Source organism: Nelumbo nucifera, chromosome 1, assembly GCF_055504915.1.
Source record: "Nelumbo nucifera cultivar China Antique chromosome 1, China Antique-T2T, whole genome shotgun sequence".
Taxonomy (NCBI): Eukaryota; Viridiplantae; Streptophyta; class Magnoliopsida; order Proteales; family Nelumbonaceae; genus Nelumbo; species Nelumbo nucifera.
The window spans coordinates 157,157,709-157,173,675 of record NC_142649.1 but is presented as its reverse complement, the minus strand read 5'-3'; the positions used below and the strand labels follow the sequence as shown (position 1 = coordinate 157,173,675).

General features: G+C 39.2%; 3 protein-coding genes and 1 pseudogene across 3 annotated transcripts in view; 3 read left to right on the top strand and 1 right to left on the bottom strand.

Moving 5' to 3' along the window:
* Positions 1-1,236: 1,236 nt before the first annotated feature.
* LOC104602796 (protein PROTON GRADIENT REGULATION 5, chloroplastic-like) lies at positions 1,237-2,193 on the top strand. Its single transcript, XM_010266614.3, has 2 exons — positions 1,237-1,656; positions 1,850-2,193. Exons 1-2 carry the CDS (start codon positions 1,378-1,380, stop codon positions 1,952-1,954), a joined length of 384 nt encoding a protein of 127 aa, XP_010264916.1. The 5' UTR covers positions 1,237-1,377; the 3' UTR covers positions 1,955-2,193.
* A 2,106-nt stretch (positions 2,194-4,299) lies between these two features.
* On the top strand, positions 4,300-5,751 carry LOC148804036 (uncharacterized; annotated as a pseudogene).
* A 613-nt stretch (positions 5,752-6,364) lies between these two features.
* LOC104602795 (eukaryotic translation initiation factor-like) lies at positions 6,365-14,628 on the bottom strand. Its single transcript, XM_010266613.3, has 5 exons — positions 14,339-14,628; positions 13,751-13,919; positions 13,467-13,592; positions 6,763-6,828; positions 6,365-6,675 (listed from the first exon to the last, which is right to left on the bottom strand). Exons 1-5 carry the CDS (start codon positions 14,509-14,511, stop codon positions 6,628-6,630), a joined length of 582 nt encoding a protein of 193 aa, XP_010264915.1. The 5' UTR covers positions 14,512-14,628; the 3' UTR covers positions 6,365-6,627.
* Positions 14,629-14,992: 364 nt separating this feature from the next.
* PEX12 (peroxin-12) overlaps positions 14,993-15,967 on the top strand; it is a 60,783-nt gene continuing 59,808 nt past the window's right edge. Inside the window, exon 1 of the mRNA XM_010266612.3 lies at positions 14,993-15,217. Within this exon, the coding sequence (XP_010264914.1) occupies positions 15,110-15,217 (108 nt within the window). The 5' untranslated portion in view covers positions 14,993-15,109. The remainder of the gene's footprint in view (positions 15,218-15,967) is intronic.

Below are 15,967 nucleotides of genomic sequence, written 5' to 3'. Positions count from 1 at the left end.
AAATCAGGGTTGGGGTTCAAAACCTTGATTGGGCTAGCATTGACCTCAACCGACCTAACCTGGCCCAGCCTGTCCCTACAAGCAAATGGAGCCTAAATAATCAATACAATGAGAAGATGCTAATTCATCAGATTCTAGATTTCACCTGTACAAATACCCTGTTTTTTTGGGAGAATGACTGATTAGCCCTGCTCAGAATTTTTTAGCTTGTACAGTTAAATCTTGACCATGGATTGATGCCAAATTCATAGATAAGATATGGTTTAGGGGGCTGAAATTCCTAAATCTACAATGGACTTGTCCATACTTTTCCCTTTTTTTTTAAGCTGTCAGAAAAGATACCTAACTCACCCGATTCTCGATCTCACCTACTGTGTTTGAAGCAAGGTTTTAATCAGACCAGACATGAAACCGTTTTGACCACCAGTTCCCAGTTTGAACGGTCTAAATAAATGGCCCATTTTGATTTAAGAAAAAAAACAAAAAATAGTTAAAATAAAAATGGCCAAAACCATTTTTCAGGTTGACGGTTCGACCACCTGGATCAGTGGGTCGCTGACCAAGTCAACGGTTTTTGGCACAGGGACAGTTTTAGCATAAAACGGAACCAATTGTCTTACCGTTCCTGGGTCAACCGGTCCGGTCTGGTTTTCAAAACCATGGTTTGGAGACTTCGAACCTGGATCTGCTACTAACAAACAACACTAGGCACGTCATATATTTCTGCCAGCTGTGCTCAAGACATGAGTAACATGTATCCTCTGTTCCTTACTCCCCTACTTGCGAACTCAGAAATTTCCTCGTCCAGAAGTAACCAGAATACGCAGTCCAGTAATCCACGATAGCTACTTCCCAGTTGTGGTGCAAATAAAACGTTGCAAGTCAAACAAAACGCGCCCTTCCTAGCCGTCCATATTGCATCTTTCTCTAGTCAAACAAGGCAGGCAATCCAAATCAAACTCAAATAAATCGACAGTCATCAGTCGTCCGATCGGAATAATTTCTTTCTCCTTTAGATTGCTTGGTCTACAGTTTTACATTGGCATGTTGTGCCACGTGTATGAACGGAGAAGCCAGATTTAGATCCTCAAGCAGAGGGAGTGGGGACCACAAAGAAGCTCCGTCCACGCAAATGCTAGGTTCGGAGACCAAAGCCAAATCCGAACCTCCCCAACGTGTGGCTTCCGTTGCCTCTCTCTACCCTCTCCTTTATATTTCCAGCCAATGCAAACCAGGGGCTCTACGAATTACACCAAAACAGCTCTAAACAACTGAAGGAGAAGAAAAAGATCTCTCAGAACTAGAGCTACAGTTGCTACAACTCTCTCTCTCTCTCTCTCTCAGTAGCTGAAGAACGACTCCTTTCTGTGTACTTCAATGGCTACATCGATTTCGGCAACTGGGCTCAGAGGAGGTCCACGTTCTTCCTTTCATGGAAGCTGGGGTACCTCTTTGATGGGTGAAGAATACAGCATTCTGGCTAAGTCAGTTCCAACAGGGATTCGAGTTGCTAAGCCCATACGGTTGCAACCCATGATGAAGAACGTCAATGAAGGAAAGGGTATCTTTGCACCCGTCGTCGTCGCCACCCGAAACATCATCGGAAAGAAGCGCTTCAATCAGCTCAGAGGCAAAGCCATCGCCCTTCACTCACAGGTACCGTTCCTTTTTCCGTCCCTTCATTTTTTTTCAGTATTGATTTTCCTGTTTTGAGGTATTCTGCGTTTTTCAGACCAGGGAAATCTGTCTAGTTCATTGATTTATTCCATCTTTTCACTCTGGCCGGGATTTAATTTGTTCTAAAAAAAAGAGAGTTCTTCTGACTTGAAATTAGAACAATCATATTCAGGTGATCACAGAATTCTGCAAATCGATAGGAGCGGATTCGAAACAAAGACAAGGGCTGATTCGATTGGCAAAGAAGAATGGAGAATGGCTCGGTTTCCTTGCTTGAGAAACGTTTTATTTATTTATTCATGGAGGAAATTGTTTTGATAGATGTTGTACAAGGAATTCCAGATGTATATACATTTCTCTCGTCTGGGTTTCTCTTGGATCAGAATGTAAACTAGAGACACCTCCTGTCTCATCTGAACTTCATTTCCCTTCTTATCCCTCCCCCTCCCCCCCCAAACAATCTTCTATTTTCTGTTAAATTTAGAAAATTACAAGGAACTTATGTAGTTGGCTCTATTATTTTCTATTATTTTCATTTCTTTCCCAAAACTTTTATTTTGGGAATGAAAGATTTTGTTCCCTCTAAATTTGTGGCAAACAGCTTCTCTGGAACCAAAAATATCTTATCTGGACGTTCGTGTCCAACCCAAGCACCACATAGCTCATATTGCATACAAGCAACCAATCAAAAACCATTTAACAATTTTAGTGTTTTAAAAATTGAGCCGGAGGGCTGACCCGCTTTTCATTCGGGTGGTGTGGTGGGTTAGTGGTTCAACTGTCTTGGTTGAACGAATCAACCCGTGTGTAAAAAGTAATACATTTATAAATGCATAATTTCATGCCCAATATAGATATGTAGATACATGTCTATAGATATAGGTGCTATTGAAAAATTTAAACCTAAAAATAAAAGAAACATTGTATCCATTGTCGGGTCAATGGTTAACTCCTGGGGATGCTGGGTGTTTACAAAGTTCAAAGTATCAACGTAGGGTGTTCATGGTCCGATTTAGAGAAGATTTCAAATCAAATCAGTATATTATAATTTGAGAACTTCTCCAATCAAACCAAATCATTCTATTATGGTTTAGTCCGATTTTTAATATGGTTTGGCTATATTGGGTTTAACCCAGTTCAAAAGCTCAAATAACATGTATATCTACTTAAATAACAAATATGGAATTGAAATGTTAACAAGTGCCACCTAATACCATTATATAAATTACACTCACACTTTCTAAAAAATAAACAGATTCTTGGGTCAAATAACAAGTTAAAAATTGAAACAAACAACAAAAATGTATAAAATGTCAAATATATTATATATATATATATCAATAAAATGTATTATTAATAATTTGGTTCAATTCAATTTAAGTTTGGTCTGCATTTTAAAATTTAAAAAGCCAGACCAAGTTTAAAAAGTATGAAAAACTATCAAATCAAACCAAACCATTTTAAGGCCAAACCAAATCAACCTACCATCCGATGGGATTTGGTGGTCTAGACCATACCAATTAAGTTTGGTGAGCAACTCGGGCAGGCTCAACCTTAGCCCATACCAATTAAGTCCGCAATTTTTACACAAGCTGGGCTTAAACTTTTGATACTCAAGTTAGGCCTAGGCCTAAGACTTCGGACCTTTTTATTTTGTAGGCTAGGTTTGGACCTAACATTAAGCAATCCAAATCCAACCCAACTATACACAATTACACATTCATACACATATGCATATTTATGTATTTGTATAAATGCATTCATATATGTTAAACTTTAAAATGAATTCATTGGCCAACTCAAGCCTGGCCTATATATATATATATATATATATATATTTCACCCATATCGATCATATTACCTGGTACAATCTGGTATCGATCTGTAGGGCCTATATTAACCAATAATTCCTTTTTTTTTTGGCATTTTGAATTTGAATTCATATTCCCACACCGTTCTCTTTCTCCTATATTAACTCATATTTTTCTCTCATTCCCATATTTAACTCTCTCACACACTCTCTCCCATCATTAACATGAATAACCACTAAACCATTCTTCAATCACTTGTCATAATCATGTGAATTCTAGATTTTAACTCGAAATCAGCTCCCCACAACGTCCTACAACACATCTCCGTCGTGTATTGGAAACATCTCCTGATGATGACATCATCGTTTCTGGGATTATCATCAGGAGATGTTTTCAATGCATGGCAGAGATGTGCTGTGGGACGTTGTGGGGCGCAATTTTTGTGGGGGGCTGATTTGGCCTCTTAACTTTCATTTCTCTTTAATTCATGCTTTTCAATAAATTTTAAAAAGCAATTGATTATTAAGTTTCATAATAATAATAATAATAATAATAATAATAATAATAATAATAATAATAAGGGTAAATTACAAAGGATCCCCTTGTACTATGGGATTTGTGACAAAGACCCCCCTGTATTTTGTTTTGCGACAGAGACCCCCTGTACTATGACCGTAAGACAAAAACCCCCTTCTGTTACCCCTTCGTTGAAATCTGCCATTGCAATATTTTTAATCTCCATATTACCCTTTTAATAACTATTTGGAGAAAAACACTGTTCATCTTTCCTGACTTCACGATACACGAACAGCAATGGCGGTAGCTATTGCAACAGCAGCGGGCTTCCAAAGTCCCCTCTCTCTTCTTCCCCTTCCCCTTGCAGCTTCAGACAGCCAGTTTGAGTTAAGGTGTTTCATTTTTTTTTATTGAAGGCATCTCTCCCCATCTCTAGCTACCAACTTCTCGATTACTTGCTTACGTCTTGGGAAAGGGGTTGTGGGTTGGTGGATTTAGCATCCACAAGGCCAAAATTAACCCAAAAGTTTAGGAAGAGAAGAAATATAACTAGTTTATTTGGTTGATTATCTGTTTGATTAGGTTCTGTGTGAGATAAGATGAGCTTGCGTGCGGAAGATAAAGGATCAATGGGTTGAGCCGGATGCATGAAGACGATGGTAGAAAGAGCAAAAAAGAAGCAAAGATCTTTTTATAAAAGAAAATTAAGGGAGCAAGAAATTGGGTTTACTGTAGATTTAATGGATTTGAGAGGGCAGGACAAAGAGAGAGGAATGCCAAGTTCTTTGGATTATAATCCTCCCATTCGACAATCATCCTCAAAGTTCTCCTCTCATCCAGTTATTTCAACAGGACTGGTAGGAGGAGAAAGAAGAAGAGATGGGACTAGGAACGGGACAGCGATCCTCAACTCGTCTCAAATTCAAACCCTAGATCATCTTCAACGACATCATCACCACCGTCCCATCAACCACAAGGGCATGGAAGGAATCCAGACCCAGAATCATATCTAGTTCCAGTCGCAATTGTAGTTAGTGGTGCAACAAGTGCACCAGTTGCAGGTGGATCCAACTCAGCAAGGACAACACCACCGCCCCTCCTCTTCCTCCTCCAACAACGGCCACTATATCAACAACTACCAAGAGTACTGCTACTGCTGTTCGATATCGAGAATGTTTCAAGAACCATGCGGCAAGAATTGGTGGACATGTTGACGATGGCTGTGGCAAATTCATGCCGAGCGGTGAGGAAGGGACCCGAGGCCCTAAAATGCGTCGCATGCGACTGTTACAGGAACTTCCACCGAAAAGAGATAGAGGGGGAGCCCCAATCGGGGGCAAATTGTTATTACTACCATAACAAGAACCACGATGGCAGCAGAAGTAGGATCCCACCTCCCCAACCCCAACTACCTCCTCCACCTCTTCAACAACACCAAAAATCCAACTGGGGTTACCTACCAGTCTGTCACTAGGATCAATTCCTCCCGTAATGATGGCCTTCAGAGGCAGTAATGGAATTGGTGGCGGAGCAACTAAGTCGTCAAGCAAAAACCTCAATGCGTACCAGTCATTGTCTCTATCAAAGAAGAGGTTTCAGACAAAATTATCCCAAGAGCAGAAAGAATGTTGGAGAGGAACAGAAAACAGTTTCTCTCTCCATCTGCAAGGAACGGAAAAAGGGGAAGGGGAAGGGGAAGAAGAGAGATCTGGGGAGAGAGAGGGATGACTTCAGAAGTCCGTCGCCACTGATGTTTGTGTATCATGAGGTCGGAGAAGATGAACAGTATTTTTCTCTGAATAGTTATTATTAAGATAATATGAGGATTAAAAAATATTACAACGGCAGATTTCAACAAAAGGCTAATGGAAGGGGGAGTTTTGTCGCAGTACAGGAGGGTCCTTGTAATTTACCCTAATAATAATAAAGTATATATTCTATACTTTATTATTATACTCCATATCATACTTCACATAAACTCTTATAATTGCCTTCTTTTTGATACTTTTCGCGTTTCACATACTTTTTAACTTTTTTTTGGCACATAGTTTGAACCTTAACTGGGTTAGAAATTAACCCAACGGCATCATGAATGGGTGACTGGTTGAACGGTCAGACCGGCCGTTGCCTTGCCTATTACATAGTTGGTAGCACATGTCATATATCAATCATAGTAGTAAACGCCAGAATTTATGTCATGGCAGTATTGTCAAACAAATTACATCATCATTCAAACTAACTGCTCATACATCCATTAACAACCTAGTGGCCGGTGGGCAAGCACAAAACACCTTAAGACATTAACTACTCATCACTGCTTAAGCATAGAGTAATTTAGAGAAGCCAACCAAGTCTGCAACTATACGAATCAGTATTCTATATGACGTCAAATAAAAGCACATAATAAATGCCAGGAATTGAAACAACAACCGCCAATTGTCAAATATTGAATAGAACAATTACAGGCATTAAAAATAGGTAATCCAAGTAATATAACATTTCAAGGATTCAATGGTTTTTACTATAATCAATAAACAAAGAAGATAACAAACTTGCAAGGTTCTCATCATCGTTTCACAAAAAACAGGGAGAGTGGCTCAAAATTGAGGTGATCCAAGAGTTCTCAGACATTGTACCGGCCTCTGATTGATTTGTCCCTCCTGGAATCATCCTGCAATGGTCAAGGGGGTGAGAGAGTGAGAGGGGGAAAGGAATTGAGCAGGATCAAATGGTTGGAATTATTAGAAGTGGCACTCACATGGAAGGAGTATGTTATCTTATCGGTAACATCAATGATCTCCTTCCACTTCCTTCCAATGCTCATCTGCATAATACAAAGGAACAAACATGCAAGAGTTAAGAGAAAGATAACTGAAGTCCTCCACTTTCGTGATTGATTTCAATGAATCAAACTAGAGGTCAAAACATGGGACAGTTGGAGAAGTCCTCCACTTTCAATATTTTAATTTCTGCCAAGAACCATAATTAGAGGAAAACTGTGCTTTTGAAAAAAATTAGTATTTTTTAGATAGACATTTATCATATCTTGTCAATGGTTCATGACCAAAAAGAACATGAGTGAAGATGTTAAAGCTGCATAAGATGAAGAATTTGAACGACTGAATATTATATTTTCTCATAACTTAACAATGGATAAGGCATCCAACAGAACAAAATGGAGAAACAGGATTTATGTAGCAAATGGCGAAACAGGATTCGTGTATCCAACCCCAAACACATAATTGGGATAAGGCTTCGATGATGATGATGATAATGATGAATTCAACGAATTTTTGTTATTGATAAAAAAAATGATGATGATGATGATCATAAAGATTCCTCTTAAGAGATAAGAGTTAAGAGGAAATGTATAGGCCCTGTCTGCATTTGGCATTCCTTATTTTAAGAACTTGTCTCTTTTTTGGGGTTAAAAACTTAGTGTTCATAGGGGCATTTTAACCACAAAAAAAAAAAAAAAAGAGAAGAGAGAAAAGTCCCTAAAATAAGGAATGCCGAATGCAGCCTTAGCCCTAGATCAACACCTAGAGCAAGGTTTACGGTATAATCAATATGTATCACATTGTATCATGCATATCATACTAGCATCGAAGGTCACCAAAATGCAAAAATAATGAAAGTTGGGGGGTTTTGGATGATTCAGAGCAGAAGACATCCTCAGCAGTCAGTCTCTCAATTATTAGGTTGAATATATCTATTATCATGCATTCCAATATTTTGAACCTTGCCCCTAGTCTCTCTCTCTCTCTCTCTCTCTCTCTCACACACACACACACACACACATACATGGAGAAAAGAAAAAGAGAGAACCATTTTCTTGTTTTGGTGTCTGGTTGCGCCTAAAAAATTGAGGACCCTCCAAAAACCCTTGCTGGATGTGATCACAATAGTCATCAAACCCATCTCATCCAAAACCAAATGTCATAGCAAACACAGAGTTTTGAAAAAAAAAATGCATGGACAAAACTAGGTTGAGCCATTGAGGCAATTTCTGATCTAAAGGAGTCAACCTTTGCAGTTGGAGTTATGGCCCCTAATGTGAAGTTCTGTAATGGTTAAGCATTGTAAAAGCCCCCAATAACTTTTTCTACAAATTTACTCTTAACGTTCTCTTCCCATTGTGTTTGCAGCCATTCACTGTGACCCACCTCCACATTTTTCAGAAATAAAATCTTCCAAATTTCTCTCTTAACTTACACTTTTATCTAACCAAACCAAAGAAAATAGGGAACATTTGAATATCTCTTTCTTCCCTCACCTAAAGGGGAACCAAATAGAAAATTAATGGAGTCTAAACACAGAAGAAAACTTTCACGTGGCAAGTGAATTTGGAGCCCAAAAGGATTTCCCAGATCCCTCAATTAGCACTATAAAAATCGGTTTTGTCCACCCCCGGTTTAGAAGGGAATCAGCCAAGGAGTTCATCTCCTTCAGAATCCATCTAAAAGAGGAGCCAAGGTCAGAAGAAAACGCCCTAAACTCATTTAACAAATGAGCAACTTTACAAGGGCCCCAATCAAGGGTACTAGCACATCCAATCACATTTACCAGAAAGGGCAAGCATTTAAAGATTTACCAGAAAGGGCAATCAAGAGCTCTAGTTTCAGCTTCAGCTGCATCAGCAGTGCCAACAGGGCTACTGAAAGCCAAAAGAGGATTACATCTAGCATCAGTGATGATCCCCCCCACCAACTCCAGCAGGCCCTCTATGACCATCAATGCCTCTGTAACTTCCATTGAACTTAAGATAAAAATCACTGGTTGGTCTTAAGTCGGAGAAAGTGAAGACTAAATTGAAATGGGATTTATCAGAAGCCATTCAATGATTCAATCTGATAGTGCTAGAATGTTTCAGACTTTCAACTAAGAGGCCCTAACTCCACGCCCCAGCTGTAACATGCAACTCCGCATGAGAAATGGAACTAAGGAGCCAAATAATCCCAGATTTGAAATTGCATCCACCTCCTCACCCTCTATCCATGCAGTTATGTTTTTTTTTCTTTAAACTCTGTTTATTTGCTAAAACACTTGGGGGGGAAATGGGTTTGACGCCTATTTTTACTGTGTCTAGTAGGTTTTCGTATGGGCCTTCTCTCCATTTAATTTTTAGCAACCAAATATCAGATGATTCTACTTCCTTTCCCTTCTTTTTCCCAATCCACCTTATTTTCTAAAGTACCACATCATAACCATCCCCTTAAATAGCTTCAATAATTCTTTCCCAAACCTTAGATTCCATAATTCTTAGGCCTCTCACTAAGGGGAGTTTCCCTGTTTTCCAAACCATGAAATATTCCTGCAATTCATCAGAGAATTCACACAAAACCTTTCTAAGCCTAATTGCACCACCCTATTGACTTTTTTTTTTTATCAATAACTTATATTCATTAGATTAAAAGAATTTAGTTACAACGCTCCAGAGAGAGATAAACAGGCTTAACTCTCTCCAGGAAGATAACAAAAAAGAAAAAGTTACAGAACAGCCCAAAACATTTGATCCCTTCCCAAAGCATAAGCAAATGCATTTGCTGTTCTCTTGACCCACTGAATCTTGATTTCCAATCCTCTAGTTAGCCACTTAATCTCCCTCCTCTCATTAGCATATTTCCAAAGTCCACTACCTTCTTGTAACCAACTTAAGACCAGCTTTGAGTCCCCTTCAATGGCTAACTTTTGTATATTCAATTCCTTAGATTTCGTTATACCCTCCAGTACTGCATAGACCTCAGCTTTGAGAGAGTCTCCAAACCCAATGGAACCTGAATACAAAGCGAGCACCTTCCCATCCTCATCTCTGAAAACCCTTCCTACACCTGATGGACCTAGGTTTCCCTCACTACTTCCATCAAAGTTTAGCTTTATAAGTCCACTTCCTGGTGGTGACCACACAGGACAAACTAAAGAGCGAGCAGGAGCAGAATTTGCCACCTCCATCCAGCTATTCAATAACATATCCGTAGAAATATCAACAAACAGGTCCAAGGATTTCAGCCAATGTACCACCCTCACTATTACTACTTCAATAAGGCAATCTTTACTTCTTTCAACTTCAGAGAAAATTCTGATTTCCTTTCCTCCCAAAGAGTCCAGCAAATAGCAACCCTCACACATCTCTACATTATCCTTCCCCTTTTGTTTGACCAACCAAAGAATGAGGGGCTAAACAAGCTTTGAATGTTTAGAGGTGGGGTCCACCTGCAACCAAAAGAGGAAAGAAACAATTCCCAAAGATCAGTAGCAAAGGGGCAAGAAACTAATAAGCAGTAGGAGCTTCACCATTAGCCTTGCAAAGAATGCACCAATTTGGAGACAAGCACCAAAAAGGCATTTTTCTTTGGAGTACGTCACAAGTATTACATCTTCCGAGGAAGGCTTCCCAACAAAAGGCTCCAATCCTTGGACGAATTGGCTCACCCCAAACATCCTTAACTGAAAAGTTTTGTGCAAATGGACTGGATGAAGGCAGTATGGACTTGAAGAAAGAAGCACAAGAGAAGGTTCCAGAGAGAGTTAGGGTCCACAGTCTCTTATCCCTCTCAAAGGGATCCAACACCACCTGGTCTAAGATCTGAACCAGACTCATAACATTTTCAACCTCTACATCCCTTAAGCCTCTTCTAAGCCCCAGATCCCAATCAAACCCAAATTCAGACTCAGAAGGAACTAGAAAACTGGACACAACCTTGCCCTTAAACCAGGAGAGTGAAAACAAGGAAGGGAATTGGTCTTTCAAAGGTATCTCACCCTCCCAAATGTGCTCCCAAAACTTTACCTGTTTCCCAAAGCAAAGGTCATACCTGATGTGCTGCAAAAAGGAAGGAAGAATGACATGCAAAAAGGAGAAGCACCAACAGACCTTGCCGAAGTCCCAATATCCCAGCCATCATCTACCTGACCATCATCACCTTCATAGTCCTAAGGGCAGCCCAGTGCATGAAGCTCCCACCAATGCAGGGTCTGGGGAGGGACAGATGTCCACAGCCTTACCCCTGTACATACAGAGAGGCCGTTTCCAAGACCACCTTCATATTCCTAAAACTCAAAAAAGAAAAAGAAAAAGAAAAAAAATATTAAGAAAGTTCTATCTTTATAGTTACAAGGGACACAATGTCCAAATTATTGTGTTGCAAAGATGTACATCAGCTGCAAGGGCTTATTATAACAAAGATAGACAGGTAGTTCACTCTGCATCTGATCGTGGTCAAGACGTCAAGTGCTTCATACAGCTACTCTTCTTTTAAAACTGGCTCTTCTACTATTTCAGTCTTCAATTCAGCAGTTATCCTGATGACAAGAAACTTACATTTTTTTTGCAACCTTGTATTTCAAACCATCACCAATCCTCAATACTGTACTACAAAATCACATGTTCATTTGTTCCAATCAGATGGTTTAAGACAACATGCATGAACTAGCACAACTTAATAGAAAAAGTCAGTTTTATCTTAGTCAATATTGAGCCACTCCAAACATGGTTCTACATCATTTAGTGTGATCCTTGAGAATGATCAACTCAGTCTACCCTGATGTCTTTATCTATGTAGTAGATGGAGGAGCATTTACCATATTTCATTTAAACAGAAAAACCTCCATTTGTTTCACTGTAAAAGGGTAAACATGGTGAAGATGCATTGAGAAGCCAAAGCCTTTCATCTCAAAGTTTTTCCCCTCATAATTTTTCTCTGTTACCAATATAAAGCCCTTTTGCTACTAATTACATCGATATCAAAGCTCAAAGTAAGGGGTTAATATTCTATTTGAATCCTTTAACAAATACATGTGATCGATATCAAAGCTCAAAGTTTTATCAATGCATCCTACCTGCATTATATATTTTATCTTGCTGGTTGAACAATGGTACTTTTTTGTATCATTATCTATTTTTGTTTACCTGTATTATATATTTATCTAGCTGGAAAGGAACTCAAGAGTTTTTTATCAGAAGAGCAACCTAGTGGAGAGAGTGGTTAATGGCACAGTTGAGGTTTTAAGGCAATGCTATCAGCATCTGGTCTTTTCAGGGAGAATGAGTTTTCCCCTTATTTTTTGCCTGTCGACTTTTTTGAGGATACTTGATGACTTGTCAATCATTGTACAGACCCTGATATTTTGATATACTATTAATACTTTTGCCTTACCTTTTCAAAAAGGAGGTACTTTTTTGTATCAGTACAACAAGAAGCTGGTATTGATTCATTGACAGTTTACAGGCACCATAGTTTAGTGAAAAAAGCTGTTGGTCTAAAAATAATAGCAGTGAGTGTATTCATTTTTTTTTATCAGTGTGAGTGTATTCAAATATTGAAACAATATAACCTTGATATGGTCTGCAACAGGAAGAATAGACCAGCAAGAGAGAGGAAAAAACAACCTACATCTACACCATTAAATCAAGATACTACAACTCAAAACATCCAAATATTGAAACCATTCCCTATGCCCCCAGATCTCTTTATATGACTAATGGTGCTAAATCCCCTTGAGGAGATCAGTACAACGAATTAAGATACACGAAGAAAAAACATGTTCTTTGGGTTCTAGGATTTTCAAGGCATCTGAGAGCCAGTCACCTTTTGAGTGCATTATGCCAACTGCCAACCTCCCCAACCACCCACCCCTTCTTCATGTCTTCATGGAGCCTCTTAAGTTAAGAAGCATAAAGGTCAGGAAATTTATACACATCTCCACTGCCCTCCTCCCCCTCTCCTGGTTCTTTCCCAACTTCATTTGTTGGTTTCATGACTTTTTCAATAAGAACATGGCAACTTTGTAATTTATTGCATTAGCTTCACATGCCACTCAAAGTGCTTTTTCTATAAATAAGATGTATTTACGAACAAGTAAATAAACAAGAAAGGATCTCTTATATCAAAGAAGTAATGGAAACAGATTCTCTAGTCACAGCTGATGAGCACAAAACATTATCTACAAAGGGAACTTTGCTTGAGCTTTTTTATCTCGAAGAATTTTCAAACTTCAGCAGGTGATGCACATTTATCCTGATGGCGAAATTAAACCAATTCCATAGATGATCAGATATAGGCACCTCATCATGGACAAGATCATTGAACCCAAGAAAGAAAGTGGAACAAAGCATTGGGTTTATCTAGGTTAAGAAATAATTACAACTGCTAATAAAGCCATGAAGTCAAATACCAAAAGAAGGTTGCATTCTGTTAAATCTTAAATTCTAACCTATTTTACATGGTAACAGATTGGGTAAGGTGTCTGACACGGAATTTACACTAAAAGTCTAAAACATTGAAGTGTACAACACAGGTACAGCTTCCATTTTGAAGTGTCCATGCAACATAGGTCCTAACTCTAAAACACATGCCAAACAGCTAGAGAGATGTAGTAATTAATAATGGCATCAACAAAAAGATGTCCATCTATATTAAATTGATATAAACATCAAAATGTCAAGAGTAGTATGAATTTAACCTGAAGAGCTTCATTGGTTGCTGTCTTAGTCCATAATGCAAGTTTGTCCTGCCTCTGGCGCACACTTGCAACAACACCACAGATATCATCACTTTCATCAAATTGCTCCCCAATCAGAGCCATCAACTAGTCAATGAAAGCAATAGTCGCAATACATGTCAATAAAGTGATTATTTAACAAAATCACTTCAATAAATCATAAATAGTAAGAACAACAAAAAATGAATAAATACCAAGAAGAGCCCAAACTTCCGATCAAAAACAAGAAAAGCTCAGAACTTTACTGTTTCAAGCCACATGTTATCAAGATTAGCCTTCCTGCTGCTGGTAACACTCCACTTGCCTCCATTGGCACATTCTGGGTCTTCCCATTTGGGCTCGATCCCAGATTTGAACAAGTGGAAATCGGCATTCGCAGGAAATTTGCTAGGTCGAAATATCTGATCATACAAACTGCAGGGAGAATGTATAAGTACCAAAGCGGAAACTTGGCATTGTTCTCATAAAATTGATCTGTAGTAAGGAAAGAATCATGTACTATATACGTAATTGCTGCAAAATCATAAACCCAAAAGTAAAAGAACAATAGGGTGGGGGGGAGGGCAGGGAGAGAACAAAAGAGGAATATAAGCAATATTTAATACTGATTACTGAATTAGTAAAGAAAATACAAAAAAAAAAAAATTAATTCTAAAGATTATAAACTCCAATACCCATGTCACCAAAAGGACTAAACCAAAAGAATGACAAAAAAGCATAGAAATCAAGCAGTATAAGATGCGAAAAATTTTAACTTTCTAGACCTAAAAAATAGATAAATTCATAAGAGAAAATCGCGATGTCCTCGAGCTAAAGTTGGATCTAGTACGCACCACCAGAACTCTTCAACGGTGTCGAAGGTGTAGATTTTGCGAAGAGAGGTCCCCCAAGCGGCACCTTGCTTGGGCTTCGACTGGTTATCAAACCAAAACGTCCATTTCCTCTCCAGCCGATGCTTCTGCTTCGAACCTGCCCCTGTCGGTTCCTGCCCTCCCTCGTTCGCCATCCTTTTTCCTGTTCTTTCTTCCTTCCCCTTTTTCCCTTGACGAATAAAGAGAAACAAAAAATTTCCTTTTCGGCTGCCTACTGTCTTGGGGAACAGGGGAACAACTTATCGAGCCTCCCTGTATTAATCTTCAGACAGAAATACAAAACCCGAGTATTTAATGCATAATATTAGCATGTACAAGACGCACAATGTATCAAAACCCATATGGAAATGTGATGGGCCATGGGCCTAGAAAGTGGCTATGTGATGAGATGCTTTTTTAACCGTTTGATCTGTACATATTCTGGGCTGGGAATAGTAGATCCAGTCCAACCCAGGGCCCATGGTTTTGTCAAGCCCAACTTATGCCTTACCTGGCTACCCAATTGATTAGGTCAAAACTGTCCCATATTGGGTCCAACCCTAGCTAACCCCCTAGTGGTCCTATGGGCTTTGGGGGATTGGACCTTACGTATAACATATGACTGGGCTGAATGGACAGGGCGGGGCTGCTTCAAGTTTCAGACCTCTTGGTCTCTCACCAGTCACCAGACAGGCAGAGACGCCTTGACTCTTGAGAGAGAGAGAGAGAGAGAGAGAGAGGTGGTGGGAAAAGATGTTGTTTCAGGTAGGAGGGCAAGGGACGCGTCCGACGTTCTTCGAAATGGCCGCGGCTCAGCAGCTCCCGGCCAGTCTCAGGGCTGCCCTAACTTACTCTATCGGTGTAATTACTTCTTCTTCAATTCTTGACTTGTAGTTTATCTGTTTGTTGTTGAAAGGGAAGTATGAAAGAATTGGAACTCAATGGCAGTGTTGTTCTGCTGCTACTGTTTTTAATTTTCAACTTTTCTTAAATTTATTTGAAAGAAAAAATTGGGACGACTATTCGTTCATAAGAATGCGCTCTTGTTAGTTTTGATCGGAGGGAACCTTAATTGTTTGCTGTACAATCAAATTCATAGTCGCGATATAAGTTGTGATTTATATTCTCAAAAGATCAAAAAACAAAAAGAAAAGGTTCTTGTCTATGAAACCGAGATAAACTTTGGTGGTCCAATGATAAATCTGGTATGTTTACAGTTAACGATTCATCTCTTGACCAGGATGAAAGTTGATTCACTCCCCCCCCACCCGGGTATGGATATAGAAACAAAGAGCGCCATCAAAGGTTATTTTCTTTCTGTGGATAACTACCATAGGCAAAGGAGTTCCCATCATTGATGTGCCGAGAAGGAAACCATTCAGCACCTTCTAGTTCATTGCAGTTTCTCTTATGGTCTCTGGTCTCATGCCGAGGAATGGTCGGTTGTTTGAAGACTAGTCATTACCTATTGAGAAGATGTGTGTCAATTTGGAAAAAACTTTGCTGAAATGGGCATCTGTTAGTAGCCTGTTCTGGGGTGTTCAGTTTAGACACTTTCTAGATTACTAGAGCATTATTCTGTGAGATAATGGTTTTGTTGTGTAATTCCTA